This window comes from Scyliorhinus canicula, chromosome 26 (genome assembly GCF_902713615.1).
Source record: "Scyliorhinus canicula chromosome 26, sScyCan1.1, whole genome shotgun sequence".
NCBI classification, from domain to species: Eukaryota; Metazoa; Chordata; class Chondrichthyes; order Carcharhiniformes; family Scyliorhinidae; genus Scyliorhinus; species Scyliorhinus canicula.
In genome coordinates this window covers 1,679,584-1,703,556 of record NC_052171.1, presented here as the reverse complement: position 1 = coordinate 1,703,556, position 23,973 = coordinate 1,679,584, and the positions used below count along the sequence as shown (strand labels likewise).

General features: G+C 44.7%; 1 protein-coding gene across 1 annotated transcript in view; it reads right to left on the bottom strand.

The window, feature by feature from the left end:
- Nucleotides 1-4,001: 4,001 nt before the first annotated feature.
- snrnp200 (small nuclear ribonucleoprotein 200 (U5)) overlaps nt 4,002-23,973 on the bottom strand; it is a 34,419-nt gene continuing 14,447 nt past the window's right edge. Inside the window, exons 19-45 of the mRNA XM_038785174.1 lie at nt 23,010-23,141; nt 22,640-22,828; nt 22,279-22,476; nt 21,876-22,028; nt 20,984-21,064; nt 20,349-20,432; nt 20,016-20,122; nt 18,957-19,075; nt 18,520-18,674; nt 18,113-18,302; nt 17,615-17,788; nt 16,497-16,657; nt 14,667-14,894; nt 14,024-14,215; nt 13,325-13,503; nt 12,896-13,047; nt 12,417-12,525; nt 8,463-8,571; nt 8,112-8,301; nt 7,449-7,613; nt 7,105-7,226; nt 6,835-6,978; nt 6,550-6,726; nt 5,924-6,084; nt 5,360-5,441; nt 5,170-5,262; nt 4,002-4,621 (exon numbers count right to left, since the gene is read on the bottom strand). Of these exons, the coding sequence (XP_038641102.1) occupies nt 4,472-4,621; nt 5,170-5,262; nt 5,360-5,441; nt 5,924-6,084; nt 6,550-6,726; nt 6,835-6,978; nt 7,105-7,226; nt 7,449-7,613; nt 8,112-8,301; nt 8,463-8,571; nt 12,417-12,525; nt 12,896-13,047; nt 13,325-13,503; nt 14,024-14,215; nt 14,667-14,894; nt 16,497-16,657; nt 17,615-17,788; nt 18,113-18,302; nt 18,520-18,674; nt 18,957-19,075; nt 20,016-20,122; nt 20,349-20,432; nt 20,984-21,064; nt 21,876-22,028; nt 22,279-22,476; nt 22,640-22,828; nt 23,010-23,141 (3,996 nt within the window). The 3' untranslated portion in view covers nt 4,002-4,471. The remainder of the gene's footprint in view (nt 4,622-5,169; nt 5,263-5,359; nt 5,442-5,923; nt 6,085-6,549; nt 6,727-6,834; nt 6,979-7,104; nt 7,227-7,448; nt 7,614-8,111; nt 8,302-8,462; nt 8,572-12,416; nt 12,526-12,895; nt 13,048-13,324; nt 13,504-14,023; nt 14,216-14,666; nt 14,895-16,496; nt 16,658-17,614; nt 17,789-18,112; nt 18,303-18,519; nt 18,675-18,956; nt 19,076-20,015; nt 20,123-20,348; nt 20,433-20,983; nt 21,065-21,875; nt 22,029-22,278; nt 22,477-22,639; nt 22,829-23,009; nt 23,142-23,973) is intronic.

Below are 23,973 nucleotides of genomic sequence, written 5' to 3'. Positions count from 1 at the left end.
GCTGGTTAAGAACCATGTCAGGTTGCTGGGAATGATTCCGGACTTAGACACACACCAATTATGCGGGGTGATTTTAACTGCATGCGAGAACCGAGGTGGATAGGTCAATGTGAAGGTTGAGGATGGCGAAGGAGTTGGGAGGGTTTATGGAACCGATGAGAATGATAGATCCATTGAGGTTCAGGAACCTGGGGGAGAGGGAGTACGCCGCCTTCTCGCATGTGTACAAGGTATACTCCAGAATTGATTTCTTTGTAGTAAGTCAAGTGGTGTTGGCAATACGCAGCAGTCATTATCTCAAATCATGCACTGCATTGATTGGAGGCACGGCTTAGATCAAGGTCGGAACAGCAGCCAGAATAGAGGTTGGAGTCTGGGCTTTTTGGTGGATAAAGGGTTCTGTTGGTGTTCAGAGATTTTGTGGAGTTGAATCAGAATGGGGAGTTGGCGGCGGCCACGTTTTGGGAGGGGTTGAAGACATTGTTTCGGGTCGGGAGGTTATCTCGTTCAAGGCGAATGGGTAGGAGGAAGGAGTATGGACGGTTGTTGGATGAGATAGTCGAGGTGGGCAGAAAGTATTTGAGGACTCCAATCAAGGTGGGGTTAGCGGAGAGAAAGGTTACCGGGACAGTTTGATGGGCTGACGATGGAAAAGGCAGTGGAGCAACTATGGAGGGCGGGGGTTGTAGTATGAATATGGAGAGAAGGCAAGCAAATGCTGGCCCACCAGCTACGGATGCAGGCCACATCCAGGAAAAACTTGAGGGTGTGGACAGGGAAGGAGAAAGTAGTGTCGGAGCTGGGTAAGATTAATGAAACATTTGGGAAGTATTATGAGCAGCTGTGCAGGGCTGAGCCGAGTGGTGAGGAAAGAGATATGGGGCAATTTTTGGACGACCTGAGTTCCAAAGGCTGGATGAAGAGAGGAGGCAGGTGGAGGAAGCGTTAGGACTTAGGGAGGTGATGGATAGTTTAAGAGGTATGTAGTCAAGGAAGGCCCCAGGCCGGACGACTACCCACAGAGTTCGATGAAGAGCTTGCGACGGAGTTGACACCACACTTACTGGGATGTTTAGCGAGGCACTGGAGAAGGGAAGAGCTACCGGAGACATTGACTCAGGCATAGATCACGTTAATCACAAAGAAGGGAAAGGACATGTTGGCGTGTGCGTCATATATGCCCATTTCAATTAAAACACTGTGAAAGTGTTGGCCAAATTAGTGGCGGGGAGGATGGAGGGGTGTGTTCCAGGGGTGGTCGCTGAGGACCAAATGGGCTTCGTAAAGAGCTTCAGTAACATCAGGCTATTAAATGTGATTATGACCCCGTTGGAGGGGCGGCTGCCAGAGGTGGTGGTCTCCATGGACGTGGAGAAGGCTTTTGACCAGGTGGAGCGCAGGTACCTGTTTGAGATCCTGGGAAGGTTCAGGGTTGGCCCGAGGTTTATAACATGGATGCGTCTGTTGTACGTGGCCTCGGTAGCAAGTGTATGAGATGAGTTCACAAACCTTTGGGTTGCACAGGGGAATGAGGCAGGGGCGTCTACTATCACCGCTGTTGTTCGCGTTGGCCATAGAGCCCTTGACAACGGCCCTTAGGGGGTCAGGAGAGTGGCAGGGGATTGAGAGCGGGAGGAGGGAACACTGGGTGTTGCTGCACGCAGACAACCTGTTGCTGTTCGTGTCAGACCCACTGGAGAGTATGGGGAGAATTATGGGCATATTGGAGAGGTTGGGACTTCTTGGGATACAAGTTGAATGTCGGAAAGTCTGAGGTCCTTCCTGTGATGGGAGAGTGGTCGACGATGCACAAGTGGAACCTGACAATGTTGGTGAAGGAGGTTCGAGGGATATGCTGTATCCGAGGGTCCAGGCGGTTAAGGTAAATATGCTGACGAGGTTCCTATTTGTATTTGCGATCTTTATCCGCCAAGGCCTTTTTCCATAAATTACCAAGGGGCAAAGAAGACGCTGTTAGAGGCAGAAAGTGGGGGTTGATGCGACAAAGCCTGCTGCAGTACTCCTGGGTAGCGAACGTGGAGGTGGTGGTGTGAAAGGGAGGGGCTCGAGTGGGTATGGATGGAGGTGTTCTGCAGAGGGTCCAGCCTGAGGGCCACAGTGACGGCACTGCTTCCGCTGGGGAGATACGTGGCGAGTCCGGTTGTGCAGTCCACGATTAGGGTGTGGAACCCAGTTGAGACACTTCAGGATGGAGGGGAGGTCGGTGCTGACATAGTTGTGTAGAAACTCCAGGTTTAATCTGGGGGAGACGGATGGCATGAAAAGGAAGTATATAGGGAGACGGGTCCGGTGAGGGAGAGGGATTTGAACTTGGGAAGGCAGGTTTGCAGAGCTGAGGGGGAGGGTAGAGCTGTCGAAGGGAAGCAAATTGAGGTATAGCAGGTGAGGAACTTTGCACAGAAGGAATGGAGGGTTTCCCAAGCTGCTGGAACATTTGCTGCTCCCGGATGAGGGACAAATTGGTGATATACATGGTTTGGGGGGGGGGGGGGGGAGGGAGTAAGGAGGAGCACACAGGTGGTGAGGATCAAGAATAATAGGGAGGAGGAGCTGGGATCAGGGGAAGATAGGATAGGGAGTGTAGAATGAGGCAATGCTTAGAGCAAGTATGATCTTGATTCAATTCAAGGTGGTGCACAGGGTGTTATGACCAGGGTGAGGATGAGCAGACGAGTGTGAAGTGTGGGCGAGGATGACCAGCAGATCACAAGCACATGTTCTTGGCCTGCAAGAAGTTGGAGAGATACTGGGAGGCGGTATTCAGGATGCTAACAAAGATTGTGAGGAGGGGGATTGAGGTCAGGCCGGACTCATGGTGCCGATCTTTGGGGAGGAAGGCCAATGTTGTGGCCTACGCCTCTCTAATTGTCCGGTGAAGGATATTGTTGGATTACTGATCGGCAATGCCCCCAGGGTGACGGTGTGGCTGGAAATGATTCAACTGAGAGGCGAGGGGTTCAGCGGAGGACTTTGAGACACAGTGAGAACTGTTTGTCATGGCAGGGGGGAAAATTGCACAGACTGCAGGGGTGTTGACAATGTTACTGATTTCTGTCTTCGTACTTTTGGATATGTTTGGAACAAAATACATTTAAAATTCACCTGGTGTAGGGACACCCAGTGTTGTTAGGGTGGGAGTTTCAGCATTTTGAACGAGCAAGAGTGAAGGAACAGCAATCCAGTTCCAAGTTAGAAGGGTGGCTTGAAGGGGATTTTGCAGGGGTAGTGTTTCCATGTGTTTGCTGAGCTTGCTCTTTTTGGTAGCAAGTGACTTTAGATTTGTAAAGACATCAGGAATGTTGTGAATTGCTATACAGGTGGTACATACTTCTGTGACTCTGTCCCTGGTGGAGGGGAATAATTTAATTTGGTGAATGGGGTGCCAAACAAGCAATTTGGAGCTGAATTCAGCAAGTCGAGAGTATTCCATTGCAACCCTGACCTTGTTCCTTCTGGTCATTGTAGAGGCTTTGGGGACCCAAGACCTGAGTTATCCCACAGTATTCCCATCTTTTATCCTGCTTCTGTACCCACACTATTTACTGGGCAAGTCCAGTTGTTTCTGGTCAATGTTAATTTCTAGTTTGTTGGTAGTGGGGATTCCGTGATGGTCATGCCATGAAATCCAAGCAGATGCTTGGATTCTGTCTTGTTGGGGAATTGATGAAAGAACGGCATTCAATTCGGATCAAAGGATCAGAAACCCGTACCCATTACCAACTGAAGGTCAGTGTTACTTAATTTCCAATCGAGCTCAGTTGGGAGACTTCTCAACATATGGTTTGCATGAAGTTTTGTAATCTGTGTGGCTGAAGAATGGCCAACAGATCACAACAATAACGATCATGTTTTTCCTGTGAGTAAATGCAAGCAAACTAAAACGCGACAGAAATCACAGCTGAGGAATTCTGTAGAAATTCCAGGATCCTGAAGATATGGAACTGCAATTGCCACATTCGAAAAGAAAGAACCCAAAGGACTTAAAATTACACAGCTCATTTTATTTGGGCTAACTTCTCAGTGACAGAGTAGGAGTGAGGAAGGTTACACATGGAGGGTACAGACCTGTCACAGTTCACTCTTACACTCGATAAAACCTGACCATATAAACTGTACAAATTACTAGGGGATTTTTTGGAGCAAATAAAGCATCTGGCTAAATCTTGGTCCAACTGAAATTCTTTATGAAGTAAAATAAACATTACCATGGTGACCTAAAATTCACAGCCTAAACAGCAGAAGCCAAACGCAGACATTTGCTCAACACTTTTGCTCGTCTGAAGCCACATTAGAACAAAGGTATGCGTTTCGAAAGATAATCTACATGAAAATCGGCACACAAAAATAGTGGAACAGCTGAATGCATCTGATTTCAGGAAAGTGAATGGGTACATGGATCTTTGATCTCAATAACAGCAGTCTTCAAAACCACAGATTTGGATCTGGATGATTAATCAGAGTCACTCTCGCCTTCGCTATCAGCTTCCTTGACATCAATGTTGAATTTGTATTCTTGATCACAGCCCATGTATGCATCACTCATGAAGTACAGGGTATAGTGTTGGGTACTGGGAGCTGGTGCAAGAAAATCTAGTTTCACCTGAAACAATGAACACCATATATTAGAAGAGCACCATCTGAGAGTTAACCACCACCAACCATAAACCTATATTTTCAGTTCAAAGTAATCGGATAAACACACACACCTCTGGGAATCATGGTCTGTGAGTAAGCAGCCTGCAAATCTTTGATCACATAACTTTCAATAGATCAGTGGATGTAACAGCATTGATCGAGGTCACTCTCTACATTGGAATTTTGCCTTTGATCACATGCTAACTTTTTAAAAACTAGTCTGAAATCAAACTTATTGGGAGGAGGAGACCATTTCTCCCCTCGAGTTTGTTTTGCCAATCAATATGATCATGACTAATCGGCGACTTAACTCTGTACTTCATCCCAAATCCCATAATCCTTATTTTAGTTTCATGATCCCAATTCCATCGATAGCCCACACTGCCTTTAACGCCACACAGAATAAATTTTGACTGCAGTGCAAGGTATCGAGCAGCTCAAGTCCCTGCCACACATGGCTGATTCGCCCATGACTGAATATCTCTCTTGCTGAGGCGAGGAGATGATACTGACCTTGGCCTTCTGTTGTAGGGTTAGCCTCTTGATGGATATCAGGCTGTTTGACTTAGGGTCTCCAACTACCACCCACCAACCTTCCTCACGTTTCTGAAGGAGATACAACAGAATTTTCATTGAAGTAGAAAGTAGTAAGGATAAAATTCTGATGCTTGGAAAGAGTTGCTTCCCTGGCGTATAGACTCACCTGAGGGAACAGGGGTGCAATGACAGGTCCAGTCACCTCTTCCTCTCGCTCCAGTTGCACCATCACCACGACTGACGAGCCACTGCACAAAATAGCACATTGTCACGCACAAAGTTTTATGACTTTCGTTTCAACAAAAAAAAACTATCCAAGCGAACTGATTTATTCAGTCAGTTGTGGTGACTTTGCTGTCCAATGTCCTACGGCGCGGTTGAATCAAGGCATCATGTGGCTTTCCCTCCCGTGGTTGAAGAGCTTCCAGTTACCACCCTTAAAGAACTGTCTGCCACTCAGTTCAGCAGCACAAATTTGATGCCAAATTGTTTGCACTTAGACTTGTTTTAAAAGTGAACAATAACGTTAAACCCTCACTAGCACCCAAATTTGTAGCTCCCTGAGTACCCAATGAGTTCAATGCTGGTCAACATCTTGTCAATTGAACTGGAAAACTGAGGTCTAACAACTTTTATGCCCCACAGCTGGGCTAGATTTTAAACCTAGGTCCACCTGGAATGGTCTTTGCTGTTCTATTGACCAAGGTCTGTTTAACATAATCACTCTCACCTTTTGATGTTTTCCTTTTCGATCACCTCGTAAGAGAGCTCAATGTTCGGGTACCGGTTACAGAATCGAGCAACGTCCATCATCTGTACATCCGAGAGCTGCAGCAGTGCATTGCGCTCATCATCCTCCATCTCCATGATATCAAAGATACTATCAGTCCCCTGAAAGAAAACCACTTTACATTACTCAACAAATACAGACCTGCAGCTCAACCCACCTCTCAACTAGCTCAGGCACTTGTTACCTCCAGCACAGAGCAATTAGGAAGGTCCTTCTTCAAAAAGAAACATTCATACTCTGAGGAAAGCACATGTAAAGGTTTTCACATAATGTGTTAAAGTTTACTGTTTTCTCAACTTTACAGCATCATTCTTATCCCACACTGAATCATTGCTTGCCACTGTGCACCAGAAGAAAGGGGAAGCTGTCAGAGTTCACACTTCCCCAGTTGCCACAGTCCTCAGTGCCCAACTCTGGATCAGCACAAATGCATGCCCAATTATGCCTTTACACTGTCTGCACACCACTCGATGCCTGTCACTTCATTATCCCATCAATACAACTCATGTGCTGCCTGGTCCTACAGTTACTCTGTTTTAGCATTCAGCATGCATTCCTGCCCTTACCCGGTCAGTACAGCGTTTGACATGTTCCGATGTGAAATGTGGAAGCTGCTTCAAGTACGAGTCCTTGGACCACATGGCCTGTGTCACCATCTGGGCCAGTTCCATGGCAGCCAGGGCTGGACTGAGCCAGCCATTACTGGACAGTACATCCACACAAGCTTGGATTAAACGAATTGCCTAGTAAAAAAACAAAACACCAGGTCAGCATCATTTCCCAAAGTTTCACGACCTAGCAACAACAGATGAAATTAATACACAAACTCTAGCTTCCATTTTTCTCCTCACCTTACTGAGGATCTCCTCTGTGTCAGACTGCAGTTCGGCACTCAGCTGCATACGGGAAAGATGCGCTTGAAGAAGCAAGTTTGTCTTCACGTGAGGATCATTGAATTTTGGGTTGTTCAGTTTGTGGGGAACCTTCTGATACAGCTGTAGAAGTCAAAATTAGAAACCACTTTTCAGCTGTACAAATGTGACCACTAATGTACATCACGTCATAACCTCACCTCGCACCCCCACACTTAGCTTCAACAGCACTTGCATCCTGCCACTCACCTGTCGCAGCAGGTTATCTTCATGGTGCCGGATGGGAATATTTTCATACTCTGCAGCGTTGGAGATGATCTCAATCAGGCCTCGGATCTTTGTTTTGGCGTTTAGAGACATACTGAACAGCTCTGAAATCAAGACACAAAACTCAATTTCTAGTTTCATTTCTGCAAAGTGAATGACATGCTCAGACTCTTCGCCCCACTTCCTGCTCAGTCCAGGTACATTCCAGCAGATGGTTCCACTGAAGTGGATTCTTCCACTTCAGGAGGTGACTATAAGAGACATGTTGGAAATGAGAGACTAAAACTGCCTCACCCACCGAATCTCTGTCAAACAGCAGCACTTACCAATGGTAGTGTAATTAATGTAATAGTAAGCTGCAATCATTCCTAGATTCAATGGTGCCACATCCATCTCATCCTCAATGCTGATGCACTTGGATTGTTCAAGGTCATTCAGGGTATTTTCCACCAACTGAGAGAGATGATCTGAAAGGTGTCTATGGGATACACCTGGAACATAAAATAGGATACACCATTCACAGCTGCACTAGAGTGTCCAGGGGGAAAAAAGAAATCAAGGCTATCACATCCTAATCGAGCCTACACTGGAAAGGTTCAGCATATTCAGATAAATACCGCCAGTACATTTGCCAAATAGTCTGAAATATTGGTCCCATGCAAATTACATTGCCCGCTCCCACTTCAGGCAACAGCGTTGCATTTTGAAATGGGACCATTGCAAGTTTGAATCACAGGCGCAAGAACTCTCATCTCACAGCTATGAATGTGACGTGACTTTGTCAGCACTCAGCCATGGCAGGAACAAGCATCACGGAACGAGCACCATCTTCATAACAGCTCTGCACACCCTCTAAAGAAAATTAACCACCGATTTAACGTATTATTGGTATCAATTGTGAATGGTTTCCATGGTTTAAACACAGCACTCTTGGGAGTTTCTGACACCTAAATGGCTCAAATTTCTCCTTGCAAGTTAATGATACATACCCTGCAAATTATAGTAATTTGGATTCTGGGTCATCCTGCGGTAAAGGAAGGTCCAGGTCAGGTAATCCACAGCATCCTGCTTGTTCTCTATGGTTTTGGTGACAATCTCAGCATTGAAATGATCATGTAAGCAGTGGTCAAGATGGGACTCCACTGGCAGTGGCTCATAGAGAAACTTCTTGAAGAAATCCTGAAACAAAAAGGATCAGTCTGAGCTTCAGGAACTGCACATATGTGGTGCAGCTCTTGGCAATATATAAACAAGGACTGACACACTGCATGCAGTAATTTGAGCAGAGATATTCAGAGCTAAGCCTAAAGTGTCCTATGTGAATTACCTATTGTGCTCACCTTTTTTGACCCCTGGCACATAATGACACATCGTCCTTCGTCGTCTTGCAAGGGACGATTAGCTCGCCCAACCATCTGCAGAACGTCATAAATAGGGTAATCCACATACCTTAAACAAAACAAATATGTGTAAACAAACCTCCAAATTTTAAGTACAGTGTTCTAATGAATGTTTACTCAACAGAGGAAGTAGTGGATTAGTGGTATTGTCACTGGACTAGTAAACCAGAGGCCCAGAGTAATGCTCTGAGACCCAGGTTCAAATCCCGCCACTGCAGATGGTGAAACCTGGAATTAAAATTCTAATAATGATCATGAAACTATTGTTGATTGTCGTTAAAAGCCCATCTGGGGCGGCACGGTGGCTAGCATTGCTGCCTACGGCGCTGAGGACCCGGGTTCGAATCCCGGACCCGGGTCACTGTCTGTGAGGAGTTTGCACATTCTCCCCGTGTTTGCGTGGGTTTCACCCCCACAACCCAAAGATGTGCAGGTTAGGTGGATTGGCCACGTTAAATTGCCCCTTAATTGGAAAAAATGAATTGGATATTCTAAATTTATTTTTTTAAAAGCCCATCTGGTTCAGTAATGCCCTTTAGGGAAGGAAATCTGCCCTTACATAATCTGGCTGACATACGACTTCAGACCTCAGACTCCTAACTGCATCTTCAAGGGCAATTAGGGATAGGCAATCAATGCTGGCACAGCCTGCGATGCCCACGTCCCATGAACAAAAAAAAACAGGAGTTGATTCACCATTTGTAATCAGTGAACCGGGAAGAGACAGTTGATAACACTATAGAAAGAAAGCAACCTGCCTCAGGGAGCATCCTCATCTTCAATCAAGGATCTATCAATCAAACCTGCTTCAATTCTCTGATGGGGTAACCAAGGTCAATCCATTAAAGTTGGTCACACAAAGCTAACAGGCAAGTTTTGGAATAGTTGATAGGTTGTCCAGATAGATTGAGGGTTGCTGGACAACACAAGTTCACCAGAGATCTATTTGGAGACCCCTCTGCTATTTACAGTAATTATCAACAACGGGGATGGAGGGGTGTCAAGTAATATTCTTACATTTGCTGATTAGGCAGAGATGACTATTGTCCATCTTCAGAGAGCATGGAATCAATTGCTGCATATGTTGATTGATTCTGAGAGTAAATTAGGGCCATATATACACACACAAGAGGAAACTATAAATTAATGACCTGTTTTAAATAGGTAGTGGCTTGAGTTAGGAGAACACAGGAATATTATCTCATTGAAGTGCCAATTTAAGATTTCAGGATGCAATCAGTACATTCAGTCTGAAGCTGAATTAAAAATATCACAATATCAACGGGTCAGCTCAGGCGAATGCAAGGTAAAAATTGGCAAACGCTGAATGAACACCATTGATTTTTATTTATTGATTCATTCGTGTTTTAAAAACATTTATGGGATGTGCGCGTCGCTGGCTATGCCAGCATTTATTACCCATCCCTAGTTGCCCTTCAGAAGGTGATGATGAGGCCTTCTTGAACTGCTGCAGTCTTTGAGGAGTAGGTATACCAGTCATGTTGTTAGGGAGGGAGTTCCTAGCGTCAGTGAAGGAGTAGTGATATATTTGCAAGTCAGCTGGTGAGCGACTTGAAAGGGAACCTCCAGGCGGTGGGTTCCCAGGTATCTGTTGCTCTTGTCCTTCTAGATATTAGTGGTCCTGGGTTTGGAAGGTGCTGTCTAAGGAACCTTGGTGAATTGCTGCAGTGCATCTTGTACATGGGTCACACGGCTGCCATTGTTCATCGGTGGTGGAGGGTTTGAATGTTTGTGGAATGAGGAGCAATCAAGTGGGCTGCTTTGTCCTGGATGGTGTCGAGCTTCTGGAGTGTTAGAGCTGCACTTATCCAGGCAAGTGGAGACTCCTGACTTGTGCCTGGTCGATGGTGGACAGCTTTTGGAGGTGAATTACTCACCGCAGGATTTCCAGCCTTTGGCCTGCCCTGGTAGCCACAGTATTAATATCGCTAAACCAGTTCAGTTTCTGATCAATGGTAACCCCCAGGATATTGATTGTGGGGGATTCAGTGATGGTAATGCCATTGAATGCCATGGGGTGATAGTTAGCTTCTCTCTTGTAGGAGATGGACATTGCCTGGCACTTGTGTGGCGTGATTGTAGCTTCACTTGTCAACCCAAGCCTGGATATTGTCCAGGTCCTAATGCATTTAGATATGGATTGCTTCATTATCTGAAGAGTCACGAATAGACCACAGAACATACAGTGCAGAAGGAGGCCATTCGGCCCATTGTGTCTGCACCGACCCACGCAAGCCCTCACTTCCACCCTATCCCCGTAACCCAATAACCCCTCCTAACCTTTTTTGGACTCCAAGGGCAATTTATCATGGCCAATCCACCTAACCTGCACATTTTTGGACTGTGGGAGGAAACCGGAGCACCCGGAGGAAACCCACGCAGACACGTGGAGAACGTGCAGACTCCGCACATACAGTGACCCAGCGGGGAATCGAACCTGGGACCCTGGCGCTGTGAAGCCACAGTGCTAATCACTTGTGCTACCGTGCTGCCTTCAATGGTGCTAAACATTGTGCAGTCACCCGCAAACATCCTCACTTCTGACCTTATGATGGGAGGTTGTTGATCAAGCAGCTGAAGATGGTTGGGCTCAGGATACTACCCTGAGGAACCCCTGCTGTGATATAATAACAACATCCTGGAGCTGAGCTGATTGACCTCCAATCACCACAACCATCTTCCTTTGTACCAGGTATGACAGCAACCAGCGGAAAGTTTCCCCCGATTCCCATTGACTCGTTTATCTAGGGCTCCTTGATGCCATACCTGGTCAAATATTGTCTTGATGTCAAGGGCAGTCACTATCACCTCACCTCTGGCATTCAGTTCTTTTGTCCATGTTTGAACCAAGGCTATAATGAAGTCAGCAGTGTGACCCTGGTGAAACCCAAACGGAGTCTTTGTGATTAAGTGATCCTTGATTGCACTGTTGATAATTCCTTAACATCAATTTGCTGATGAAGGAGAGTAGATTTATAGGGTGGTAATTAGAACATAGAACAATACAGCACAGAACAGGCCCTTCGGCCCTCGATGTTGTGCTGAGCAATGATCACCCTACTCAAACCCACGTATCCACCCTATACCCGTAACCCAACAAACCCCCCCTTAACCTTACTTTTTAGGACACTACGGGCAATTTAGCATGGCCAATCCACCTAACCCGCACATCTTTGGACTGTGGGAGGAAACCGGAGCACCCTGAGGAAACCCACGCACACACGGGAAGGACGTGCAGACTCCACACAGACAGTGACCCAGCCGGGAATCGAACCTGGGACCCTGGAGCTGTGAAGCATTTATGCTAACCACCATGCTACCGTGCTGCCCCTTGGCTGGGTTGGATTTGTTTTGTTGTACAGGACACACCTGGGCAATTTTTGACATTGCCAGGTAGATGCCAGTGTTGTAGCTGTACAGTAACAGCTTGGCTAGGGGTGTGGCAAGTTCTGGAACACAATTCTTCACTACTGTTGCTGGGATGTTGTCAGGACCCAGAGCCTTTCCAATTAAGGGGCAACTTAGTGTGGCCAATCTATCTGCCCTGTACATCTTTGGGCTGTGGGGGTGAGACCCACGCAGACACAGGGAGAATGTGCAAACTCCTCACGGACAATGATCCGGTACCAGGATCGAACCCGGGTCCTCGATGCCATGAACCATGCTGCCATTGATGGTATGAACAGTTTCCATGCTGCAAGTTGGAAAAATACTGATGCAGCCAGGAAGTGGAGGGCTCATGGGGATAGGTCCTTTTTTGGTGGGAAAGTTTGTCTTGAAGTGACAGTTCCTCGGTTCTGATAGTTCATTCTCCCAAAACTATACAAGTCGAGTATGCATACGTAATCTAAAGCAATGCTGCAAAATACTCACGCATGGATTTTGCCGTTATAGTATTGGGTATCCATGATGGAAACAAGGTGAGAGGAGATATTCATTCCCCAACAAAGACTCCGAGAGGCCACCACGACTTGCACTGCACCTGTAAAGAGGAAAATTGTTCAGGTACAATCACATGTACTTATTCTTTTTCTGTAACTGGACATGATTCAGAGCACCCAGAAAGGTAACATTTGTTCCAATTAGAGATGAATGCAACTGAGTCTTGTACTTCCTGCGTACAATCCTGACAGAAATTCTCCAAAATAGAGAGAGTGAAGTGCACTTACAGTGAGAATGGCTCTATTAAAGCCATCAAGTCACTTCCACAGTGAAATAAGTGTCACATTAGACAGCTGAACACTCACTCACTTGAGCCAAAGAATCAGTTTGCAGCAAGTTCTCAGAATCAGAATTTGACCCAAGCCACTCCTAAGCCTATCCTAATTGAAGAGAATTGGAAGGATTCTTACCAGAGCGGAAGAGTTGTTCCACAATTCTACGCTCAGTCAGGTTGAGCCCCTCATGCAGATAACCAACTCCATTAGCAAGGGTTTCTTTTAAAGTGTTATCATTCAGCTTGTCAAGGTATGGAACCAAGTCTTTTTCTGTACAGTGCAGAAACCTGCAGACAAGGTCAGGAGGGGAGACAAAGTGAAGATCAGTTAATTATCAATCAGATCAGTAACACCCAGTTCATATATCAGGAATCCAGACTCCAAGAATTTGAATACTTCAATAAGCAAGACATTGAGAATGGTGAAATTTGGTCCATGAAAGTTTAGAAATTTAGAAACAAGGTGAAATGTTTCAGAAGGAATGGAATTATAGTACCAAAAATTCAAAAGACAATTTGACTGCTTATTTTCAGAACACATTTTTCACGATTTAATACAACTTACCTTTGTGGCTGGACGTCAGCAGCGCAGAATGTAAGGATGTCAATGGCGGTTAACCTGGTTTGCTTGCGAGAGGGCACAAAGACGATTACCGGTTTCTTAGGCGAGTGCTTCATTATGGCATGGTAGACAGGTTTCGACATGGACAGCAGGCGAGTCTGTGTGTGGCTGATATTGAAGCCCTGCATTCAAATTGATATATTTAAAGTCAAGTGTTTTCTTTACGTGCCCCAACTCGGAGCACCAGTTTTCTCCCCATCTCTCCTGAACATGTTAACCCTCATAACATGCCAATCAGTTCACATATCCAGGTCCTCAGTTTTTGTTTATGCATCAATGCGCAGTGAAATTCAGCAGGCTGTCGCAGGTCATTGGATAGAGCTCGGATGTAGGAATCTGAGTTGCTTGCTCCTTTGACCACGGAGCAGCACTCCCAATGCTCCAGCAACTGTGAGCTAATTCAACACAAACTGGGGACTGAATTTGGTCTGTATGTTTCCTGCCTTAACCAGGAGAGCCATGCAAATTCTTTGCAAGTTGCTCAGGAAAAATTTCCTGTGTTAAACCACATAAATTGAGTTAAATTTCTGAAATTATAGAAATATATTATTTCATGTCTTCAAAGCTGAGATTTTAGCTTTACACAAATTCAGAACCTGGTTGACAAAGCTGGTTATGCTCCCTGTACCTGCACCATCATACCTGAATGTGTAGCTCCAGAGGAACTGGACGCACGTTGGGGTGGAAGTTGAAGGTTGCCGTGGTACTGCAGCCAAGCCAGTGTGCCACATCTTTTGCATTAGATAGCGATGAACTTAAAGCCACAATCCTGATTGGCCGCTCTATCTGAGAGGAGATGTATCGCATTCGGGAACAGATAACCTCCAGAACAGGCTTAAAAAGGAATCAAGAGATCAGAAATTGAGGTCTTGGCGAGAGAAATTTCCACATAAATTCTAAGCATATTTTCCTGTATCCATTGCTCAATCTGGAGGTTGGAAGTGTGATTTTAATGTGTTAACCAACAGCAACTCTTGTACAATCCTGAACATCCTTTTTTAAAAAATAAATAAATGTAGAGTACCCAATTCATTTTTCAAATTAAGGGGCAATTTAGCGTGGCCAATCCATCTACCCTGTACTTTTGGTTTGTGGGGGTGAAACCCAAGCAAAAACAGGGAGAATGTGCAAACTCCATACGGACAGTGACCCAGACCGGGATCGAATCTGGGACCTTGGAGCCGTGAGGCTGCAATGCTACCACCGTGCCACCATGCTGCCCTCAATCCTGAACATCTTCGACTGTTTTTGTTTGGACACATTCCCACTATCCCCTTTCTCTTACCCCATTCTCTCCACCAATTAGGTGAACTTCGTCCACAACAAACAGGTTTACATTCTGGACGTTTTTCCTCTGCTTCCATCGTCGGGAGAGGATGTCCCATTTTTCTGGGGTGCTGATGATGATGTTTCCTTTGCCCAGCAGTTTGAGATCTGTGCTTGTTTCACCCGTCAGCAACACAACTTTCTTGCCCAGCTTCTGCTGAAACTTTTCATACCAGTCTGCATAAACCTGTGGGAGCAATTCGACTGGTTAGAACTTCAAGCATCAGGTTAGCAAATCCAGTAGGAAGCTCAGTGAGTATCTGCATAATCACAATCAACAATATCATACAGCAAAGCAGGACCGAGTTATTAGCAGAAGGCAATGAGTTGTTATGTCACAGCTCAATTAGGGAGCTTGATCTTACCTTTCGCAGGGACCACCTGCAGCATGAGTATCTGCAATAACTAAACCATGCAGCATCAGAATTGACAGCACAATGGACAGGAGGGTAACATTTCTCATGTTGCACTTAGCAAGTTAGTTCCTCACCATCATACCTCCAGATTATCAAATCCAAAACTTGATTTCTGGAGTCCCTCAAGGAAGTGTTTTCGGGCCCTATTGATTGGTTTATATTAATAACACTGATGGCCAGATTCAGTAGAGTACAGCTTTGAAATATGCAGAAGACTTTAACATTTTTTAGAAGTGACGAAAAATAATCCAAGCCTCTCAAACTCATTTCTCCAGAGTGAACTCTCTATTATGGTGCAGTGGTCCAAGGAGTGGCAAGTTATCTTTATGTGGCAATGTCTGGTTTTCCATGTTGGCCACAATAATTCTAAAGCACAGTATCCTACTGATGGCCAGCCTTTCACACATTCAACCATTGAGAAGGATTTGGGTGTGACTATTACAAGTAATTTGATGTTTACGAATCATGTGGCTCAGGCTGTACAGCAGGCACAAAATAGTTTACGAGTGCTGAATACATCCGTTATATTAAAGTCAGGAAGTTTGTATTTATCTTAAATTCTGTAAGCAGCTGGTACACCCACATCTGGAGTATGCATCCACAGTTTGGAATCCAGACTTTTCAAAGAGATAAATAGCTTAAAGAGAGAGTGCAAAGATGCGTTACCAGGAAAATGGAAGGCACGAGCATTTAAGAATTCTTACATTCCAATCTTTAAAGATTGATTTTTGATTTAATTGAAATGTATAACTTGATCTATGGCCTCACTACCTCGGATTCACAATTACAGTATTTTGCATGGTCATTCTAATTGTGCTCAGTTTCACAGTTCATGGTTGCAGAGCATTGTTAATTACAGAAATTTGGTTCATGTCTTAATATTCGTAGGCAAGGGCACGAATCGTGGCTAATTACCTCCTTCTTAACCGAGGCCACCGAGTGAATTTGTAGCAAACTAATTTCTGCCCTTGTTCAGATCGAGAGGCGGTTTTCAGCCTGTGTTAGCCGTCAGCGAGGTTGGTGACGCAGGTGGAGAATCTCAGCAGAATCGGATAGAGGCTCAACACAGAGACAAAAACTTGTCTGTGCAGCTGTAGTGCTGCACATTGGCTTCAGTCAGAGCAGGACGCGCTGAAAACATTTGGGAAATTCCCACTCCTGGCTTGCTTGGATCAATTACTCAATGGATAAATTGCTCAAACCCCAATTCTAAAGTGAAAGTATTTCCAAGATGAAACCTTTTCAATGTGATTCAACATGATTTAACAACAGGTCAGAACATTGTTTTCCCTTTTAATAAAGACACTGCCCAGTTCATCTCCATTTCCAGTGACGTGGTCACATTTCTGATAATGTACAGCTCATGGCCTCACCTGCTCAGCCAGAGCCTCCATTGGAGTAATGTACACGCAGCGTCCTTCAGAGTTCTGCAGAAGCATTCGCAGGATTGCAAACTCTGCACAGATAGTTTTCCCGCTGCCTGTGGGAGCTCCCACAAACACATTGTCATCACTGTTATAAACTGCATTGAAGACTGAAAACAGAAGATGAAGAACATTACAGAATTGTGGCTTCAGTCACCTGGTGCATGAATACAGACTACGGGACAACACTAACCAAATACTGGAACAAGCATAAATGGGCTCATCATATCCAGTTCAAGGTAGACACTCCGTCATCAACAGAGGTACAAGTGTGCAATAAACGGTGCAGGCAGACCTATACACACTACTCCCAATTTAGCTTAGCTGCCAAACAACAGCGAACCAAAAAAGTTAAGAGGTGAGTGCTGTACAAGTTCACTGATAGCGAATTACACAGAGCAGCATTGACAGCTATTTGGCGGCATCACCGATAATGTAACTCTGCTCACTGGGATAGTGGAAAACCATGACAGGGATACAAGAAGTGAGCATTCTTTCTGTTGAAAACACATCGACTGAGCTTAATAAAAAAAGACAGACTTGCATTCAGACAATGCCTTTCACAACCACAGGAAACCCCAAAGTGCGTCACAGCTAATTAAGTACTTTTGAGATCTAGTTACTTCCTGAAGGACGGCATCCAACACAGAACAATTCTCAAAATACTCCATCCAATGTTTTTTTAAATAAATTTAGAGTACCCAATTCATATTTTCCAATTAATGGGCAATTAAGCATGTCCAATCCACTTACCCTGCACATCTTTGGGTTGCGGGGGTGAAACCCACACAAACACGGGGAGAATGTGCAAACTCCACAGGGACAGTGATCCAGAGCCAGGATCGAACCTGGGATCTCGGTGCCGTGAGGCAGCAGGGCTAACCCACTCCGACACCGTGCTGCCGACCCATACAATGTTAATCAGTTTTTTCATCACTGTAAATCAAAGGTTTCCATGTGTAGCTGTTTCATTGGCTTTTACCTAAACAATGCTAAATCTTTTCAAGCCATGATTAAGAGTCCTGAGAGAGTGCAGCAGGATGAAGCATTAGAATTGGACCTGTTACCTTGTGTCTGGATGGGGTTGAAGAAAGGGAATTTATCCTGGTAGAGGTGTTCGAAGGCACTGTTCCGCAAAGCTGACACGGGCAGTGGCTGCAAGTCCAGCAATTCTGTGGGGGGAGGATACTTTTCTGGAAGAATCAGGTGTCGGAATGAAACTGGGAGTTGAGTCTCGCAAGCTGCAAGGGAAACAGTAACAATGCTCTGCAACCATGAACTGTGAAACTGAGCACAATTAGAATGACACAAAAAAATGGACAATGTGAAATGAAGAGAAATAGCATCAAAACTCAATACCCGAGGGTCATCTCGGTAGTGATAAATTCGCAAATGGACTCATTTATTAAATTCAGGCTTAGTAAAGTGAATTAGACTGTTACCTTTAATCTATGTCAAACAAACTATCCGAACATGGAATAAAATTAGATCACGTTGCAGATGGTACTACAGCAAAGCACTACTATTTCCTTTCATGTCACATAGTTTGAAACACGGTTACTCACAGAGCCAGCGGTCAGACACCACTCTGATGAAATACTGTGGAGGGAGAGGTTCAAAGACCGGTACAAAGAACATCACCAAATGCTCATCTTGTGCATATTTTGCCTTCAACAGGAAGTACTCGTGGTGTAGAATAACTTCACTGTCTACATCCTCAACGAGGATCCAGAATGCCTCGGAAGATCCATGTATCTGTGGCAACAAAGAGACAGAAATCAAACATTGTTTGATTCAGCATAGAAAGAACAAATTTTATCCCTCAGGCTGGTCTGCTCAATCAGAACTTTTAAATAGCAAGCTACAATTAATGGTCCTCAGTTAAGCACTCAGACAACATTTGATTCCCAGAATTTGTGACTGGATTTTCTCCCAGTGATTAACCGCAGATATGAATTTTGTTCCGTTTTACCTTCTCATCCCATTGGAAGTCAGGTGTGATGGTCAGTTCCACTTTCAGTGTTGAGCGCGTGATGGGCTGGATGTGAACAGAGAGTTCAAGTTTCGGGAATTGGTGAATGTACTTGTGAATTGTCTTGCCCATCTTTGGCATTCGGATCAACTCTCCTGGTTGGAAAAAAGAGTGCAAGCAGTTTGTTAGCTAAAGTCACACAGCAGCTACAAACAGCTTACTGTGGTGGCTGCTTCAAACAGTTACAAGCCAAATGAAAAATCTTCAACCACCCCCACGGCAACCTCAGCCATTAACATCCCTCCTCTTCAACAAAGGATTTCCCATCAGCAACACACACTGAAACACACAAACATCTAGTCACAGAGTATTCGAACCCACACCGTCAGAGCAGACATCGGAACTTCCTGTGGTGTGGGGCCATACATAGTTCTTACCTATTTCGTTATGATTCAAGTCATACAGTCGCTCAAATGGAAAGTTCTTCTTCTCTATCTTCTTAATGACTTCCTCTGGTAGCTTCCTGAACTGTCGCAGAGGTGACATTGACTGCCACCTGTCATAAATACAAGGCATCAGTTGCTGGATTTCATGAGCACATGTTCTAAAATACTCCTGCTACTCAATTGTACTGTGATGGGTAGCACCTTAAATTCCAGTGGCTAAAGGCATCATGGCTCAGATACTGGGAGAATCACATGGACGTCAGTGGGCCAAACACCTGCTGAATCTTTGGGATCTGGCTTCAGATTCCAAGGAGATCCAAGTCTGTGCACCAGCTTTAGGTATTCATAGTGAAATTAGTTCCCAGTGAACACAGGCCCACAACCGATCACAGCATTCTGTGGGAATCTGGCCACAAATAGTTGGCTTGAAAAAAATGATACACTGGTCTGGAGGGGCTGCACTCCAGATACTGAAGCACAACTTGCATTTCTTAGATTCTCATGACTTTCCACAGCTGGTTACTTTATTTTTGGTCCAGTGTGCTCTGGTATATCGGGCAACTATCTGGTTGCCAATTGCCCCCAGCAATAGGTTGACAAGATCTTCAACATCAACTGGAGCATGCATACAGTATCTTGTCACATTGCCAAATGCCATCTTTTCAATGCCGCATTAAAGGAATGCAGTACTGCGATGTCAACAAAGATTAGTATAATGGGCTGATAGGCCTATTTCTGTACAATATGAATATCGGCATAAATGCACAGTGGGTTTGAACACTCAGTATTCTGATTCCAAGAAGAGAGTGCTATCTTACTGATACTGTGCAGGAGGCTTTGCTGTACATCCCACCTATCTTGTACATCCTGGGGAGACTTGATGATCAAAGTCGGTGGTCAAAAAGATGGGTTTTATTTCCCAGCATGCAAAGCCCTTGTTTTACAGGTGTGGAATAGCAATAGAACCAGCTAGCCATGATTATTTTTCTGCAATGATCTGATAATTCTTTTACAATGAGTACAGGACATGATTTAGTGCTAGTTTCTTACATGCGTTTGTCAATCATTTTGCAGAGATTAACAGTCTTGTCTGTGAGCTGGGCCCAGCCTCGATTTAGGACGATTTCAAAAATACAACGCATCAGTCGCCCTGCAGACTGCAACACAACATGAAAAGAAAATGAACAATTCCTCTCAATTCAGGTACTCAGTAAAAGTCCCTCGGTAACTCCTCAGGGAAATGTACAATGCATTAGTTACTGCTGCCTTCCCAATATACAACAGTACAGGAGACAATAGCCACAGCTTTGCTAGGCAACAAGAACAAAAACATGCAAGCTGATCAGTGAACTGAACAGAAACCATTCTGCTCATTGCACTTACCTGAGTCACATAGACCATGTCTGCCATCAGTGCAAACCCCTCCAGCTTCAGTTGGGAGATGAAGGCTTGGAGCAGCACATTGATCTGAAACAGTATGTAACGGGTGAGCAAACATCATGTACAATCAACCACGCCAGTGCCGATGAATGTACAATTAGATCAACCATCAACACCCCTCCCCTAAGCCCAATATCCGCAACACATGCCCAAAGAAACCCACCTCTCCTGTACACAATGTACAGTAACAGTACCTCTGGTATAGTCATTTATGCCTGGAACAGTCACAAACACCATCTATGTTACTGCAACCCCACATAGACACAATAACAGCACTTCTCAGCAAATGGCACCAATTCACAACAACCTCCCAACATATGGTCTTGGGGCGTGTTTGCACGCACCCACCCCTTATTCCCATCTTATTCTCCTCAATACGCTCTTCAGACGAGTTCTCGGTGCTTGTTCTGAGTGAATACGGCCGACAGGCAGAGAGTCCATTTCAAATGGCCAAATGGTGTTATTTCCATGGGCCCAACCTTTAAACTTTGGATAGTCTGTTACCACTTTCAGTGGTTAGTTCATACAGGGCATAGATATAACAGCCAGAGTGAGCCAGGCTATGACAGCCAGATTACCTTTGCACTCGGTTCTTCAATGCTCTCCTTCACAGGGATAGGAACGCGTTCCAATAACTTCTGCAGCTCAAGTTTTTCCTCCTGAAGGGTGTGTAAATGGCAAAACAACAGGTGATTGAGATAAAGATGCATGGAATAATCAGCTGGGCAACCAACTGTGAAAGAGCTTCTAGTAAATCTGAAGATTCATTCAGACAAGCCATTAAGGCTGCCTCAGACAAAATAGTTGGCTGAGCGCAGATTCTTTGAATCAATAAAATAACATGCATTCTCAGCCCATGCATGTGTATCTGGAGCTCCTGTGGTAAAATGGTAAGAAACACCCGTCAGCTTATCCTGTTAAAAATTGATTTGCAGGAGGGTAGTGCAAAGCTGCATACTGGATCCCATTACCTTGTGGGACTACCTACCCCATGTGCCTAAAGATCTGGGGTTCCAAATTCTGCCTGCTGACTGCAGCGCAGAAGACCCTGGTTCGAATCCCAGCCCTGGGATGTTTGCACATTTTCCCATGTCTGCGTGGGTTTCACCCCCACAACCCAAAAGATGTGCAGGTTAGGTGGAATGGCCACGCTAAATTGCCCCTTAAATTGGAGAAAATATAATTGGGTACTCTAAATTTTAAAAAATAAATAAATAAAAATAAATTCTGCCTGCTCAGTGACATAAAGGCCCTTGAGCAGAAACTGGTGAAGAGATGTGCGTTAGGATAACATTTATGTGGATCATTTACATATCTCTGTAATATTAACCATGGCAAAGTTGACTAGTTGAAATATGGTAGGATTTTGGAAATCCACCAAAAAAATGTTGTTGCTAATAATGTAGAGTCAGAAATAGTCATTCCAGACAGAGCATCTAGAATGCCTGCAGAATGTTCAAACTCACTTACCTCTCTCACGCTGATGTTTTTGAACTCTGAGGACAGTGAAAAAACTCTGAAGAGCTCGATTTCACTGAGGGTGGGTTTCAAAAGCTGATTGTAAGTAGCCATGCTTTCATGTGTGATGTAATAGTGACTCGCAATCCGCCCCAGGTCAGTCACCTGCAGCAAACAAGATGATTTACAAGTTATAGCACTGACTGAACGCTGTAGAGCATTTACTTGTCTCTCAGCTTTGCTACAAAAGATCCTGCTTATTTAAATACAGAAGCTAAACATAAATGGATACAGATTTATGAAATAACATCACATTTCTGAAGTTTCGGTTTGTCTTAGTTGACGACAGGTGCAATTTCAGAACCTGATGACACATTGGCTGTTACTGTGACAAATTTGATCCTTTCTCCCTTACCTGGAAGTTGCCACCCTTTTTATCGTACTTCACAAGGTTGTTTTTGTCAAGTATGATGGCAGCAGTGTGAATCAGGTCCAGTCTGCGCTGCTCTAGCAGCGGGTCACTCTTCAACTCATCATGTGATATTCCGTAAAGAGTTGGAGTTCGCAACATGCGGATGTAGAGGTAGGTGTACCCCAACCAGTTAACGGCATCCTGCAAGATCACAAGATTGCAAGGTTCAGATTCGACTAGCAATCCCTGTAAGGACAGTATCCAATATCCACTGGGTGGACTTTACATCTCACTGCCCAGGACTTGGAAGTATAATATTCAGGTGACACAAGACGGCAACAATAATTAAACATCAGTTTCTCACCTTGGCAGTCTGGACATTTCCAAGGACAATCTCAGCATTGAGCATGTCAGGGAGTCGGGTGATCATCTGGCTTTCGATGGGCAGCTGCTGGTTGAGAAGGGATAGGTAATACTGCAGCTCACCATGCGATGTAATCAGGATACCCTCACCTTTCGTATCGTATTGTGGTCGTCCTGCACGGCCCAACATCTGTAAACACATCACCGTTTTAATTGAAGAGTGAACAAATTAGAATCAAGTTATCAATAGAAATAAAAAACTAGAAGTTTGTGGCAGGCCCATCCATTTATTATGGATTTTGTAATTATGGACTTTCAGAACCATTTGTTAAGACAGGACATCATTAACCAAATGATTAAAGTCACATCACCTGAAGTACATCGAGTGCACCCAACTCAGTCCAACGCCCCTTCTCCGGGCTGTACACCTGTGTCCCTTTGATAATAACTGTGTGTGCAGGTAGATTCACACCCCAAGCTAGGGTGGCTGTGGAAACCAGCACCTAAACATGAAGCACAAGGAGTGAAACTCAGATCATGCAGTCAACTGTTAAGGGGAAAAATCGAAGTCAAAAATTCTTATTGCTGTAAAACATTTCCATTCAATACACAAAGTTCTGGATAACAGGAGACACAGGACTGCAGTTTGCCAAGTGTAAAAATCGTAGTGCATAGAGCAGTGACACACAACTGCGTAGAGGGAGACTTTATTTTTCTCCCAATGCAGATTTTTTTCCCACGATAGTATTTGTTTGGTCTGCTTTTTTTCATCCCGATGCCCTCAGGGTTAACCCACTTATAGAAACAACCTGTTCCGCAGCCAAACAGTACAGTGTGCAATACCTGGGCTGGTACATTTATCCAGACATTGGGAAGCTGCAAATACATGCCAGTCATAGAGAACTGCAGCTCATTTACAGTTGTTTTATATCCTGTGGATGAGGCAAATATCAATGGTCAGGGGAAAAGACTTGCAAGATGAAGATCCAAGTGCTTCTCCACTGGAGGTATTGTGCTGGACAGCTGTCTCATTACCATTACAATCAACTCTCACATTTGCCAACATTACAAGAGTAACAAAATTTCAAAAACACTTAATGGACCGTTGAGGTCTTTGGGACGTCCCAAGGATGTTAATGGCCTTGCATAAAGCAAGTTCTTTTCCTTCCCCCTTCAGGATGTACCTGCACTTCTGTCAGCAATACGTCAGTGCACAAAGCAAAAGATAACTCTACTGGCAAAGATGAGACAGCAGCTCGTTTGTGACGTTGCTGCAGTTGGCACGTAGGGCAAAGGCTGCTGATCCAATAGAAATGTATCCCCAATCATAGAACT